This window comes from Medicago sativa, chromosome 1, assembly GCF_051527215.1.
Source record: "Medicago sativa cultivar Bolivia chromosome 1, Bolivia_mono, whole genome shotgun sequence".
Taxonomy (NCBI): domain Eukaryota; kingdom Viridiplantae; phylum Streptophyta; class Magnoliopsida; order Fabales; family Fabaceae; genus Medicago; species Medicago sativa.
The window spans coordinates 78875293-78891230 of record NC_140749.1 but is presented as its reverse complement, the minus strand read 5'-3'; the positions used below and the strand labels follow the sequence as shown (position 1 = coordinate 78891230).

Sequence of the window (15938 nt, the reverse complement as noted above, 5' to 3'; positions counted from 1 at the left end):
TGTAAGATGTCATTGATCAAAGATAACGATTAAGAAATATAAATTTTATATAAAGTTTGTCAATAACACATCTTCACCATCTTCTCACAACAACATACATATTTTATCCAAACTATTCTCCTAAAAACAAGGATTTAATTTACATGTATCGTAAGTGTAAAGTAAGTGGTTTCGCTCAAGTGGTTAGTAAACTTTACCAAAGGACGAATCATTTGGAAGAACCAGAGTTTGATTATTGGATGGAATAATTCTCGACCAGACCGTACTTACCTTACGAGCGAACTCTAGATTATTAGAGCACCATTCCTCTTGGAACCTAGGGGTGGACAGTCGGTCGGTTAGGTTCGAAATCGGTTTCAAAACCTGAAACCGTTTAAACCATCGGTTCCATATTCCTAAACCATTTCCGACCAACTTAGGCATCGGTTTAGTCGGTTCGGTGTAGACGGTTAAGCCGGTCAAATGTGCGGCTTAGTTCGGTTAATTCGGTTTTGTATATATCAATCCCTGCTTAATATATTTTAAAGATTTAACATAACCAAATTATAAGCTGAAATTTGGGTTTTCGATAAAACCAAGAAGAATAAGATGGCTAATCATATTAATCTTTATGGCCTGTCAGTTTTTAGTTTAAGTAAAAATCAAGAGCAATTTTTATGCCATAATATATATCATAGAACTTGTTTGCACCAACACCATTTGTAAACTTGTTCCAAATATAAATTATATAACTTGTTTGCATTGACTAACAGCAAACATGCACAACACAACCAATATTAGTAAATATTACAGTTGTCCAACAGTATCAACAGTATAAGTATTATAATATATTACAGTCATCCAATATTTGAGTAAAAGATGAAATAAATTCCACTGGCTTTAAAAGCACAGGCTGCTTGCAATTGCCGATGCTACAACATGGTGAATCATGGAGAATGATGTTGTAGTTGATGCTGCACAACAAAGGAATGAATATAACTGTTTAAAAAAAAATCCTAAACAACAATATGTTTAATGTTCTAAATTTACAAATATGCATGAATGATATTTGAAAACAAACCTGAACTGCAGCCTTAGAAGTCTATAACAGCCAGTATCCCACTTAAATTGCAGCAACCATTTATGATAAACTGTAAATTAAAATCATATAGTAAATCATAATAATTTCACTAGATTAAAGAAAATTTCATTATAACAAAGAAAGCAAGTTTTATCAGATTACCTGCAAAGGGACATGCCATAGATAATACTTCATAACTCTTCATTCTCTACTTCTCTAATGGCATAGGCATAGGTTGATAGCTTCACAACTCAATCCTAATAATAACCAAATTGATGAAATCTCAACTCAAATGAACAAAAATTAACTAGTATAACAATTACAACAAGTGTTTGTTAAAACAATTACATAAACTAACTCATAGTTTACTATTCTGTTCTTAATGTTGATCATGCAGTTGCTTTTATTAATTAATTTTTAACTTGATTGCATTGTTTTAAGAATATATACAATCAGGTCCACAAGCAGATTTTTTAAGAATTGATAATAATATAAACAAGCAGCTCAGTACCACATATAGTTGCTTACCAATAATTAAGCATTAATCAGTTTAACATGCGGCTGAAAATACATAAATTTCGAAGCTTAATAATACGGAAGCTTAATCGCCATGCAAAGCACAATTTCGAGATTAATAAATAAATACTATAAAAGCAACATACAAGCGAGCTTAAAATACATAAAATTCAAACATCTATTTACAGGAACAACATTCTCATTCACACGACTGGATCAACCACAAAAACTCGCAACTTTTTCACCATAAAAAAAAAATCGAATCATAAAAGGAAAACGAAAAATAAAATTGAAAAATCTAACATCAGTTACGTAAAATCAAAATGAGCCAATGAACCCTAAACATAAACAAGTAAAAAAAATAAAGATTTAATTAGAAACATATCGGTTATTTAAGGGTGAAAAATATTAATAAAAAAATGTATAAAAATATGAACAAATGTGATTGGATCTTACAAACCTTTCAGAGATCTTAGAAACTTGATTGAGATTCGGATTTATGTGACAAAAAACAAAGGAAGGTTGAAAATTTTGATTAACATAGTTGATTTTTGATTTTTGTTTGAAGTTTTTTGTGGAAAATGGAAGAAAAGGAACGATTTTGTGATCAATGATATGTGATTTGTGGGTTTTTTTTGATGATGTTTTGATATGAAGAAAAAACGATTCTGTGTGTATGTAGAAGGAAAAGCAGCCGCAGCAGACAAATGAGAGAACTAGGGTTTCAATGTTCTCACACTAACTATATATATGTGGGCTTATTGGGCTGGATCTTAATGATGTTATTCTGGGCTGTATACCGGTTCGGTTCGATTTACCGTGGGTTGCAAATTACAAACCGTGACCGACCATGTATAGTCATACCAAACCATTGAAGCTGAACCGGACTAACCGTTTAACCGACCGATCCGACCCGTTATGCTTCGGCCCACCCGGTTCGGCCGGTTTGGGCCGGTTTTCAAAATCCTGTCCAACGCTATTGGAACCAGAGGGTTAACACAAACAAGATTCATATTTTCATTTCCAAAAATATTTGTTTGTACATAAGAGATCAAATCTTCAATCTTAATATATTCAACCGTACAAATGTAAGATGTCATTGATCAAAGATAACGATTAAGAAATATAAATTTTATATAAAGTTTGTTAATAACACATCTTCACCATCTTCTCACAACAACATACATATTTTATCCAAACTATTCTCCTAAAAACAAGGATTTAATTTACATGTATCGTAAGTGTAAAGTAACTTTACACGTGTCGTCATATCGTTTCACTGCATTTGAAAACACATGACCTATCATATTTAATAAATGACGTGATAACACATAATTGAATACATGTGTAAAATAACTTTACAACAATATATAGAAATTGGTCTTTTAATTCTCTATGTAAATTTTTATTTTTGGAATAATAAAAATGTTTTTATTAAGAAAAAAAAAATTAACGTGCATATTATGATTTAATAAAAAATCACATGAAAAGGACATGTTCCTAGTTTTTTTGTGCAACACATGGGACATAGGAGTGCAATAAAAATAGAGAGAATCTGGTTGACAAAATAGAGCATTCAGACGAAGATAGCAAGACATTGATAAAACCAAACCAAATCTTCCAAATATGAAATCAAAATATTACTAATTCATTCATCCATCCATCATCATCTTAACAAACCAATGCTTCACTCGTTTTCATTCCACTCTCCAAATCAACAACAAAAATTTTCCCTCACTTTCCCGGGAAAATCCATTCACCACTAATTTTCTATTTCTATGGGACTCTCTCGCACCTCCTCGTCGCAACCGGAGATCGACGACACCGGCGGCACCGACGTCGCATTCTCTTCGATCCGTGGTCGATTTCCTTTCAAACGAAACCCTAGCCACCACCGACAAAAATCTCTCTCCTCCGATCGTCAATTACCTCGTTCCTCCACTCGATCTCATCTCCATAACCGTTTCTCTCGCAAAAGCTTACTCTCTCTCTTCCCTAAGTCCGGTTTCTACGCATTGATCTTCGCTGTTGTGTTTCTCTTCGCCTTTGCTTCAATGGTTATGCAGAGTTCTATTACGTCCGTTTTTCGACAGAGGAATGAGCGTGGTAGGAATCTTCGTGAAGGTCTTGAGTTTGGTAGTACGCTTAAGTTTGTTCCTGGGAAAGTTTCGCAGAGGTTTCTTTCTGGGGATGGACTTGATCGCTTGAGGGTTCAGCCTAGGATTGGTGTTCGTGCTCCCAGAATTGCTCTAGTGAGTTTTCTTAACTTTCTTCTTTTTCGAATATCTGTATGATAGTGATATCAAAATGAGATAGATAAATTAAGCGTAGTATCGATGTAGATGTTGCATTGGATGTGTGGTAACATTAGACGAGATAGGATTAGAAATTACAAGTTGGGGTAACACCTATAGTAGAAAGCATTTTGGAAACTACTAGGCGTAGATGATTTGGGCATGTGGAGAGAAGACTTGTAGTTTCCGAACTTAGGAGAGTAGATCAGATGAAGAGGATAGACCTAGAAAAACTATAAGTGAAACTAAGATCTAGAGATCAATGAGTTGGATAGAAATATGGTATATGATATAACATTATGGCGTTGTTTGATCCATGTAGTCGACCCCCACTTAGTGGGATAAGGTTTGGTTGTTCTTGTTGTTGTTGCATTCTTTCTTTTGTTTTTATATAATGACTGTCAGTTTCTTTCTTTAGACGATGTTTATTTCATAAAAAGTGGTTTTTTCTTCTGCCAGTTTTGTCAGATGTAAAAAAAGAATGGATTTAATGGGCCAAAGTTAGTTACTGGGAAATATATTTACTATGGACTTATTTCAGTTATCAAATAATTTGTATAAATAATTTAAGGGAAATGCTAAAGAGTAGGGCATTGGTTAAGAGGATAAAAATAGAAATACTGCATTGAGAAGTGGTGAAAAGTGATTAAATTAACTTTTTAAAAGTTATAATATTGTTGAATCCAATGCAAACCTACTACTTTTGGTTTCCTTAACAAGTGTTCTTTGTTAGCATAACCCATAATTTAATTGGCCAATGAGCATAAATAATTTGCATCCCCCGTTATCAACTAAATTTTCCCGTTCAATTAAGGCTAAGAGGAACAGAAATTGTGCTGACATGTTGCAGAAACTGAATATCTTGAAGAATTCTGGCTACTTAGTTCACTCGTGCAGGGGGAAAGAATCTTCATCATTTAGTTTCCATGCAACATACTTTTAAAATATATAATTTCATAAGTGTTATAGTTGATGTTTGGAAATTCTTATGTAAAACAAAAATGTCAGACAGAAGTGAAGGTTTGCTTCAATAAACTGGTGGTCCTGTAATGAAACATGGCACAAACTTCTTGAAAATGCAACAAACTTCTAGTTTTAAGTTTTTTTTTTTTTTTTTTTGAGTTATTAAAAATGGATAATTATGAAAAGAATGGATAAAGAAGATTTGCTATTTTCTATTAACACTGGATGCCCACAGTCATGATGTAATTCCACGACAAAAGTGCAAAGTCTATCTGGTTTTCTTATACCAACATTCACTAGGCAAATCCTTATTCCTGTGCTGTTCAAACTGAAAAAAGATGAAATGTTACAAGTTGTTATTCAGAGAAGAATCCCTGCATATGAACTTGGGTATTCATCTTCATGATTATGAGTTTGTTAATTGTTAATTAATTGAGTAATGAGCACAATCACTGCTCAAAGAAAAGACTGTTTGCTTTTCAAAAACATATGGAAAATCATAACTTCTTTGCGGCTGTGAACCTGTACTGTAGCCCTTGGGCAAAAAATGCAGGCCCTAAAGGTGTGGGCTAGCCAATTTAACTTTCTATACAAACTATTTTAAAAGAAAGTTAATGGGCGTCACTTAGCATAGTATCATATATGTAATACATCTTATTCACATTTGTTTGAATGCTTTATGTGGGATAAAGATCGGTTATTTTTCATGTTAAACGCTTAATATAACTATAAGAACTTGTTTTGTATGTCAGATTTTAGGGCACATGACGGTAGATCCCCAATCATTGATGTTGGTTACTGTAATTCAGAATCTACAGAAGTTGGGTTATGTTTTTAAGGTAAGTCATTTGTATTTTTTGTATGATATTCTCTTAACTTCTTTGTAGATGCTGCTTTGCTAAAGACTTGGGCCTTAGATTCAACTCTCCTAAAATAAGTGTACTTGAATCATTGTAAAAATATGTTTTCTCTAACATTGATGCTGTAGCTTGTTAAAATATTCGTCTGGTGTTGTAATAAAGTAAACATTTTGTAAGGCCCCTGATTTTTTTTTCCGCGTCTCTTGCCAGATTTTTGGAGTAGGGCGTGGGAACGCTCGCTCCATATGGGAAAACATAGGTGGTGGCCTTTCTCCTTTCAGTACAGAACAGCAAGGCCAGATTGATTGGTCAAAGTATGTGTCTTTTACTAAATTTATTTTTTATGTTTTATGTTGGGGGCAGTACAAGTTACCTTCCCTTGTGTCATTTTTAATGTCTTAACATGTTTTTTCTTATGGTAAATCTGCTTTTGGCACAATTTCTTGTTTTAACTTGTTATGGTGTTTAACTTTTTTCCCCTCTTTTCCGTTTGGTTTCCCCGTAGTTTTGAAGGTATCATTGTTGACTCCCTAGAAGCAAAAGAAGCCATTTCAAGGTGGGTTTTCTTTTATTTATTAAACTGTGATCTATAGTTGCAAAATCTTTGAGCTTTGGATTAGCATGTTAGGCTTGTGGTGGGTTTCTGATTTGGTCTCCAAAAGCTGAAGCAGTGTTGCTATTTTTTGGGTGTTTTCTTGTAGTTTTTATCAGTTTGCCTACTTTTTACTTGGGAGTAAGCACTTGAAGTTGAAAATTTGTTGTATGAACTGTAGGTAACTCTGGCAGGTAGGTTGAGCAATTGAAATTATTCTGCAGATACCGTGAATATGTTTTTATGTCGATGGGTTCAACTTTTGCACTTCGTTTGAAATGCTTGATCAATAGGGATGTATTTTGTTTGAAATGGAAATTAGTGATCAATGTTTGTTTACCTTCTTTGGAAACAGAAAATTTGATAGGAGTGAAATAAAACTGGACAAGTAATAGTAATAGGATGAACAGATAGATTTTATTGTCGATACAGCCCTGATCAGTGTCAATGTGATGCTTAGGCCAAGAATGATTCAATGAAACCCTCTTTGTAATTCTCAGGTATTTGAGAGACCTGGTTTTCTCTTTCCATAAATCTAATTTTAATTAGCTTGCTGATTATATCGTTGTCAACTTATTGAACCTGTTCAATTCTAACTAACTTATTACTGACATTTGGGGCAAATATCCTGCCGAATGAAAATTAGAAGATTTGTAGTTTCCTGCTTTCACTCCCACAACTTCCGTTTCTCTCTGACCATTTTTACGTGAAATGTTTTGATTCTACTATGTCGTAACATTTTTACGAGAAAAGTTTTGATTCTACTTATGTCCTAATTATATGCAAAAGAATGAATTGTTAGCTCTCTTTGCTTCCATTAAGAGTTAGGTTTTTTTTTTCATTTTAATGTTGATTGTTACAAGTTAAAATTCTTGGAGAGGCTTGTAAACAGAGTAAGCTTTTTATCCACGTCTTGATATGTAGACCCACATTAGGGTAGGGTGTATGTTAGGATATAGAATAAAGGGGAAGTAGAGTAGTTAAGAGTTGTTTGAGACTTAGACAAGTTAGTTAGTTTGTTATGCGGTCGTTCTGCAATAGTGTATGATATTTCTGTTGTTTTTTCGGTTACTCTTAGCAACTCTTTAAAAAGCCCTCCATTGGTACAAAGGAGGATATCTCTGAGTAATTGAGTTTTATGACTGGTTAATCCAGTGTGAAAGGAGAGTGCTCCTTTGAGAGTCTTCTGTACTTTCTTTCCCTACTGCTGTTGAATAAAGAGTTCTAGTCATTCTTTTGACTACTCTAAGACTGTTCTGTTCTGGGAATTCTTTCTTACTCAAAGAAAGGGTCCTAACAGTTTCCTTGACCTTTTTCTTTGCTGAACCTGATTGTTTGAATTTTGCTGTCTCTAATATGCATTCTTGTTTTTCTCCCCTTGTATGTACGAGTACACATATGGAAAAAACTTATTTTGAGCAATCAGTCTGAGAAATGAATTAGAAATGCAGGATATTTTGTTGGTGGTTTAGGTATTAAAAAGGTAGAGTCATATGCTTTATTTAACTTTGAAAGGTTTGTTTACCAATGCATAACCATCCCTGCTTTAACTCTGATTTTGAAAGATTATATAATTAGGATTTGAACAACGAAGCAGTGAGCATTATATGGCATCTTTCTGTCTCTTCACTTTGGTTGTAGGAGATGCTTCTTCTTTGAAGTTTTAGATTCTATGATTAGTGAGTTTTATATTTGTGCAGCCTTATGCAGGAGCCTTTTTGTTCAGTACCATTGATATGGATTATTCAAGAAGATAGCCTTTCAAATCGTCTTCCAGTTTACAAACAAATGGGTTGGCAGCATCTTATTTCTCACTGGAGAAGTGCTTTCAGCAGAGCCAGTGTCATTGTCTTTCCAGATTTTACTTATCCGGTAAAGATGTAGTTACGTTTGCACAAAGACTTGGACATTATTAGTATTAGGAATTAGGATCTCTTCTTAATAAGATCTGTCTCAAATGTTTTGAAGCTAGTGCTCAAAATTTGTTTTTCTTCATGTATCAGATGTTATATAGCGAGCTTGACACTGGAAACTTTTTTGTGATCCCTGGATCGCCAGTAGATGTATGGTCTGCAGAAAGCTATAGTAAGACCCACACCAAGGATCAGCTCAGAGAACTTAGTGGATTTGGTAAAAATGATATGGTGGTTTTAGTTGTTGGGAGCTCAATCTTCTATGATGACCTATCTTGGGAATATGCTGTTGCAATGAATTCCATAGGGCCTCTGCTGACAAAATATGCAAGGAGGAATGATGCAGCCGAGTCATTCAAGTTTGTTTTCCTTTGTGGCAATTCAACTGATGGTTATGATGACGCTTTACAGGTAGTCTCTCTTCTTAAGATGTACTGTGCATTATATGTTATTTTAGTGCTCATGCTATCAAAAGATAACATTAGGCTGCCGTTATTATCAGATTTTGATAAGAAATTTTAACCCTATCTCCAAGAAATAATTGAGTACAAGAAGAATTTCTCATTACATGGGAGGTAACAGTAAGAAAAGTGGCAGGATAGGAATAAGTCGGTAATGAAAGGACAAAGAAACTAACAACGAGAGAAACATAAAACTTAAATATGGTCTCTGTAAATTATACTGATGACATTCCTTTATTCCGTTGTGTTCAACTTGTCTTTAGCTAATTGTCTCAGCCTTCAGTATGTTGTATTTGAATTGTTTACTGATCCCATATCTTTTGGTGTAGGAAGTTGCTTCACGTTTGGGACTTCCTCATGGTTCTATAAGACATTATGGCTTGAATGGTGATGTGAATAGTGTGTTACTGATAGCTGATATTGTCCTATATGGTTCTGCTCAAGATGTACAGGGTTTTCCTCCATTATTAATCAGAGCAATGACTTTTGAAATCCCTGTCATTGCACCTGATTTTCCCGTGTTAAGAAAATATGTAAGTTTGTTCTTGTTCTTCTTTTTGTCATTCACCGATTTCTGTAACCATAGCCACTGCTTCATTTTCATTAAGTTTTTTTCAACTCTCAGATTGATGATGGGGTTCATGGGGTTTTTTATTCTAAACACAATCCTGAAGCTTTGATGAATGCTTTTTCGCTTTTGCTTTCAAGTGGAAGACTTTCTAAATTTGCTCAAGCTATTGGATCATCTGGAAGACAATTTGCTAAAAATGTGCTTGCTTTGGATTGCATAACTGGCTATGCAAGACTTCTGGAGAATGTACTAAGTTTTCCTTCAGATTCTTTACTACCTGGTCCTGTTTCTCAAATCCAACAAGTAGCATGGGGATGGAGTTTTTTCCAGAATGAAATAGAACTAGATATTGACTTGCTAAAAATGGATGATGATTTTTCTAATGGAAAAGCTACCGTTGTCAATGCCGTTGAGAAAGAGTTGGCTAGTCTTAATTATTCAACAAACTTCCTTGAGAATGGAACAGATGTTCCAATACAAGACGAACTGACCAAATTGGACTGGGACATTCTTAGAGAAATTGAAATTTCTGAAGAAAGTGAAATGCTCGAAATGGAACAGGTACGATGTAATATTGAAATTGCTGCAATTGGTTTCAACTTTTATCTTCTATTCTACCCTTTTTACTACCCCTTTATTTATTTCATCGATTTGGAATTCATGATCAGTTTATTTTAGAAACACCTGGTTCTAAGAATCATTTCTTTCTGTTATAGGTTGAAGAGAGGTTGGAGAAAGATGTTGGTGTTTGGGATGAGATATATCGTAATGCTAGGAAATCTGAGAAACTGAAGTTTGAAGCCAATGAGCGGGATGAAGGGGAGCTTGAGAGAACAGGACAACCTGTGTGCATTTATGAGATATACGGTGGTGCTGGAGTGTGGCCATTTTTGCACCATGGATCTTTATATCGTGGGTTAAGCCTTGTGAGTATCTTTCTCTGAACTTATGATAATTCATAACTTTGTTCTGTTTTAGTCTTATCCTTCCCCCCTTCTTGCAAGTATATCTAAGATTTTAATCTATATGTCAATCTTGTCTCTAAATAGAGTACTGTTACAAAAGAACTGTAATTCAGAGTACTCATCTTTTATTTATCTGCCTCTTTTATCCCTTAAAAAGCAAGAGAAAAGCATGAATTTGCTATTATCTTATACTGCCTCTGTCCCCTAATTATAAGGTCATTTTGTTCAGTGCAAAATGTTACTTATAAAAAGGGACGGAGTACATTAATTCCTTTCAGATATTTTTTTCTCTATTTCCCTTGGGGGGAGAACCACATTGTTTGAATTTAAGTTTGCTTTTATTACTCTTACATGTTAATCTGCTGGAAATATTTTTTTCCATAATAATAGTAAAATATCATTTGTGGCAGTCTAGAAGATCCCAAAGACAAAGCTCTGATGATGTGGATGCTGTTGGTCGTTTGCCTCTTCTGAATGACACATATTACCGTGACATTCTCTGTGAAATGGGAGGAATGTTTGCAATTGCAAATAGAGTGGATAGTATTCACAGGAGGCCTTGGATTGGGTTTCAGTCATGGCGTGCTGCTGGTAGGAAGGTATTCCTTATGATATATTTACTTTGATGAGAAGTATAATAGATCTGTTTTTATGTTAAACCATGTAGGTTTCAGAATTTAAAATTTTAAATAATCTTAGTTAATATAGCCTTCAGATTTAGATTAGTTTTCTATACAAAAGTTACCTCTTTTGATTCCTTAATCAAAGCACTAAGCGCACTTGTTAGCATTCTCCATATTATATTTCTAAGTTATTATGCATCAACTGACGCACGCAGATTAAGTTTTGTTTTGGGAAAACTTGGTCTTCATTTCTCTGTTTCATTTTTACCCTTATTGCACCTGTGTTGCTTGATTTGAATCATTTTGGAAAAGCAGGTAGCATTGTCAGTGGAAGCTGAAAGGGTTTTGGAAGAGACAATGCATGAGAATGCTAGAGGGGATGTAATATATTTTTGGGGACGCTTGGACCTGGACGGGGGTGCCATAGGAAGCAACAATGCACTTACTTTTTGGTCAATGTGTGATATCTTAAATGGAGGGAACTGCAGGTATATAATATGGAACATAACAATGTACTCTCATTTTGTCCATTGCTATCTTTCCGCTGCCTGAAAATTGCAAAGCATCCCAGCCTTCCCTGATACATTCTATTCTATTCTAAAGTTGCATCTAGTGTTCTTCCTACGCATTAGAATGTTTGGAATCAGTTGGCTTAATTAAGTAGAAAGTTTATGTTGAAAATATGAAACTTTCTCTATATTAGATAATGTTTGGAAGTCCAAAATGGAGTTTCTGGATGTTGGTCTTTGAGTAATATGATGTGTTTCAAACTCATCTGATATTGTGCTTCCTATTGCATTAGGAATGTTTTTCAAGATAGCTTCCGCCAGATGTATTCATTGCCCCCCCATGCTGAAGCGCTGCCCCCTATGCCTGAAGATGGTGGTTATTGGTCAGCACTGCACAGTTGGGTGATGCCAACCCCTTCTTTCCTGGAGTTCATAATGTTCTCTCGGTAATTAATTAATTAATTAATCAATGTTGGCTTTCATCAGTCAATTAATAATTAAAAGCACTTCCTTGAAGCGAATGAAACTATAAACCCACAATGTTATCAATTGAATGCAGGATGTTCGTTGATTCCATTGATGCTTTTCACAGAGACTCTGGTAAATACAGCATGTGCTTGTTAGGCTCTTCAGAGATTGAGGTAGTTAACTTGCTTACTGCTTGAGGTTTCATAATTTATTGGTTTTCTTACTTTTGCTCGTCCCACTTAGGAAAAACACTGTTACTGTCGAATGTTGGAACTTCTTATCAATGTATGGGCTTATCATAGTTCACGAAAGATGGTATATATAAATCCTAATACTGGCTCTTTGGAAGAGCAGCACCTAGTGGAACAACGGAAGAGTTTCATGTGGGCAAAATATTTCAATTTTTCATTGTTAAAAAGTATGGATGAAGATCTAGCTGAAGCTGCAGATGATGGTGACGATCCAAGGGATAAGTGGTTGTGGCCAATGACAGGAGAGGTGCACTGGCAAGGGATTTATGAAAGGGAGAGGGAAGAAAGGTACAGAATAAAAATGGATAAAAAAAGAAAAACAAAAGAGAAACTATACGAAAGGATGAAGTATGGTTACAAGCAGAAATCACTTGGACTATAACAAAGCTCAGACTTGAAATTTACACACACATGCACTTATGGACCCAATTTTGCTTCATTCGGGAAAATTGTCTAGCGAATTGGAGAAGCTTGGAGTCTAACATTGCCACATTGGCACATATCATAGAGACAGTATTCTGTTTCTTTCTTCATTAACTTAATACGTATACTCAACCTCCCGTCTCAGAAAAGCTTGAGACAGAGAGCAAAGGAAATGAGTTTGACATCTGCTGTTCCCTAATTTCAAGACCATTTTTCATGGTCAATTAAGCAGCATGGAAGATGCAGGTACTTCTGCTTCGAAGTGTACTCAATAGTCTATAGAAATCATTAATCAATTACATTTGATTTAGCTCAAATTTTTATTCTTTCATTTTTGTATAGTCAGTAAACATTAGTGGCAATTTTGAGTAGAATAATAGCTGGTTTTCACTTGAGTAGTTTAATTATTTTCATTGTTATTATATTTATTATTGTTGTTGTTAGAATTGTTGTTGTTGTTGTTGTTATTATTATTATTATTATTATTATTACCTAATCAGTGTACTCTTGAGCTTCATTATCACTAGAAATTGATAGAAGAATCTTGAGTTTTTTATTTAGTGTTGTTTTTTTAGAAATTATATCATAAGGCGATTAATAAATAAATAAATAAATAAATAAATGAAAATATTTGATGAAATCATTTGAAAACAGTCTGAGTTGAGTAAACAAGAAAAGGCGTTTGATAAAAATTTGTTTAGAGCATGATCCCTCTGTCTTATATTAATTGACATAATTTGACTTTTACACATATTAATGCACAACTTTGATCAATAATATTTTAGTTATTTATTAAAAAAATTATAAAATTGATATTTTAAAAATATTAATAAAGATAAATCGAACATATGATATACTAACATTCGTCTTGATAAAAACATATATTTCAAAAGTAGGTTAGTGGATAGTGTGCATGGGAGGGAGTGTTTTTGATATCGTGGGTGTCGGGGTGCTATAATAGTGTGGTAGACGATGTTAGCAAAGCTTGATGATGGCAACATTGATGGAAGGTGTTAGTGTTAAGATGGAAGCAAAGTAAATTGTACCAAGTGTTGGAGGGTGATGATTGAGCAACAATATCAGCAATGGATAGGGGCGGAGTCAGGGGGACCGAGTATAAGAAATATAATTTGAGAAAAAAATTTATTTAAATACCAAAGGTATAGGAGAGAAAATAACATTGTAAAAAGTTAGAGAGAGAAAACCTAAAAACATTGTAAAAAGTTAGAAAAATAGTAGTGCATTTGTTCTAGGGTCAAACATGTTTGAGATTTACTTTTCCCACCCTACTGCTTTCTCGCGCGCCCTGCAAAATTCCAAAAATACCCCTGGTACGGATTACATTTTCCGAACCAGATTGTTAGTGTTTCCGGATTATAAAATCCCGACAAATACGATATGAATATTTTGTGTCTTTCTTTGATGTCAAGGGTCTCTGTTGACCGTTATACGACCCCCGCATAAGCTGCAATGCAATTGCAGGGGTCGTATGAGGGTCAACAATGACCATGACACCACAAACACTCCTAAAAGCTACCTAAAAAACTTAAATTTTTTGAAGAAATGTAAGAAAGGAGGTGAAGAAGAATGAAGAAAAATGTTGAAGATCCAAGCCTTTTTATAGCCTAAAACAAGTCCTAGGTGATTTGGAAGTCAAAGAAAACGTGTTTTTTATTCAAAATCGTCCAAAAAACGCTTTAAAACTCCACTAACCGGCCAAAGCTTTGGTGAAACGTCACCGATCAAATTATTACTGAGTGGTTCCGGATTGTATACTCCGGAATGCATGAAGTATTTCCGGATTATATAGTCCGAACTGCACCAGAATAACATAAATGATGAATCTTTTGGGAAGGTGGTTCGAAGAGGAGCTTTTGAACTCGATCCTGCCGGCTTGCCAACTGACATGTTACGATCGGCAGGCCGACATGATCGAGTTCATAAGAACCTCTTCTTTGGAGTTAGATCTGCAACACAATGAAGAAAGCCAATGTGTTTTCAAGAGGATTTCTTTGAGTTAGATCCTGCTGCCTTGCCAAATGACATATTCATCTGGCAGGCAGCAAGATCTAACTCATAGAAACCTCTTGATATTTTTAAGTTATCTATCTATCAAGGAGACATCAAGGACTATCTATATATTTTTGACAACATGCTGAGGATCTTCATCATGCCGTTATATAGAGATCTATATATTTAAAACAGCATGAGAAAGATCCTCAGCTTGATGACAAAAATTTGCATGGTTTGCTTTGGTGTGTTTGTGTGTTTTGATGGTATTAAAGGTGAAAACCGGAGAGGATGTATTTATAGAGGTCCTTGGATGTTGTGGACCACATAAACTCTTAGTGCAATGTGGTCCATACAAAAGAATCCTATGGTGAGGCATTCCGGATTTCATTTTCCAGAATACACTTAAGCCCTATGTTTTTCCGGATTTAGTAATCCGAAAAGCATATATTTGTTTATTTTATCGATTAAAAGAACATCTTTGCCGTAAATTAAAACATAATAAAACACGCAATTAAATTCAACAACACATAACTAACACGCAATAAAACACGCAATTAAAACATAATGCAACAACTTAATTCAACAACACATAACTAACACGCAATTAAAACAACATAAAACACGGGATTAATTAAAACATAACACATTATCACGGATCATCTAAACTAACTTCTTCCTCCTCTGGTCCCTCCAGCAGAGCCCTGATCTCTTCGTAGTTCCTGGGCCGGTGCAAACTTTTCAGAATTTGTTCAGCAGATCTAACCAACGAAGCGTCCAACTCGATCGGTCCTCTAGCGTTGTGCTGACCAAAGATAGAGAACATGGTTTTCATGTCGCCGTCGTTTGTGAGTTTCATCCGGCTGAAGCGTAGAGATCCGGCTGAGTCGGACAATGGACATCGATATTCAACACCGACCACCCTCCTCGTGTCTCTGTGGTTGAGTTGACGGTTGATTTGATCCAGCTCATCCTTCAACCCGGAGAGGGTGACATCATCGCGAATCCTAAACAGATGGGGTGGTGTTCCACCGTTGTAGTAGACTGCCACTAGCTTGGTGTTTGGATCAAAGCTAGGGAATTCCATGTTGCAGAGGTATCTGGGCGTTGTAGTTTACTTGTAATGAAAACAGGGACCCCTATTTATAGAGGTATATGAGCGTTGTGGACCACGAAAATTGTCGGTGCAATGTGGGACACACAAAAGAATCCAATGCTGAAGCAATCCGGATTTTAAAATCTGAACCAAGCATCGCCATACACAAAGTCCCAAAGTTCTCCTTTGATTCACCCCATGATCGTATCTTTCCGGAATATATAATCCGGAATGCATGTGCATTCCGGATTATATATTCCGGATTGCACCAGAAGCTTTGAAAACGTTTTTCAAACGTTTTGAGCGGTGATCAACGTGTAAAAACGTGTTTTTACACGTTTTTTGACTGTAATTATGGCCTCC

General features: G+C 35.1%; 2 protein-coding genes and 1 long non-coding RNA gene across 4 annotated transcripts; 1 reads left to right on the top strand and 2 right to left on the bottom strand.

The window, feature by feature from the left end:
- Positions 1-698: 698 nt before the first annotated feature.
- On the bottom strand, positions 699-2543 carry LOC146957822 (uncharacterized). Of its 2 annotated transcripts, none has more exons than XR_015020030.1 (4): positions 2037-2543; positions 1223-1317; positions 1061-1130; positions 699-953 (listed from the first exon to the last, which is right to left on the bottom strand). It is a non-coding gene; the product is annotated as an uncharacterized LOC146957822 (long non-coding RNA). The 2 variants fall into 2 exon arrangements; XR_015020018.1 differs by lacking the exon at positions 2037-2543 and adding an exon at positions 1589-1627.
- Positions 2544-3145: 602 nt separating this feature from the next.
- On the top strand, positions 3146-12915 carry LOC146957821 (UDP-Glycosyltransferase superfamily protein). Its single transcript, XM_085739361.1, has 14 exons — positions 3146-3828; positions 5586-5672; positions 5904-6007; positions 6199-6249; positions 7986-8157; positions 8289-8609; positions 8989-9192; positions 9285-9791; positions 9947-10156; positions 10606-10794; positions 11134-11306; positions 11621-11773; positions 11887-11968; positions 12039-12915. The coding sequence occupies exons 1-14, from the start codon at positions 3355-3357 to the stop codon at positions 12426-12428; spliced, it is 3117 nt and encodes a 1038-aa protein (XP_085595487.1). The 5' UTR covers positions 3146-3354; the 3' UTR covers positions 12429-12915.
- Positions 12916-14430: 1515 nt separating this feature from the next.
- On the bottom strand, positions 14431-15566 carry LOC146957820 (uncharacterized). The gene is made up of 2 exons (XM_085751170.1): positions 15153-15566; positions 14431-14436 (listed from the first exon to the last, which is right to left on the bottom strand). Exons 1-2 carry the CDS (start codon positions 15564-15566, stop codon positions 14431-14433), a joined length of 420 nt encoding a protein of 139 aa, XP_085607296.1.
- Between the last annotated feature and the right edge of the window lie 372 nt (positions 15567-15938).

What these genes read in the sequence shown, in the direction of transcription:
- LOC146957821 (XM_085739361.1), top strand. Translation starts at nt 3,355, where the DNA reads ATGGGACTCTCTCGCACCTCCTCGTCGCAACCGGAGATCGACGACACC. An exon ending in AAATGCTCGAAATGGAACAG is followed by an intron (nt 9,792 to 9,946) that starts GTACGATGTAAT and finishes TTTCTGTTATAG; the next exon opens with GTTGAAGAGAGGTTGGAGAA. An exon ending in TATATCGTGGGTTAAGCCTT is followed by an intron (nt 10,157 to 10,605) that starts GTGAGTATCTTT and finishes CATTTGTGGCAG; the next exon opens with TCTAGAAGATCCCAAAGACA.
- LOC146957820 (XM_085751170.1), bottom strand. Translation starts at nt 15,566, where the DNA reads ATGGAATTCCCTAGCTTTGATCCAAACACCAAGCTAGTGGCAGTCTAC.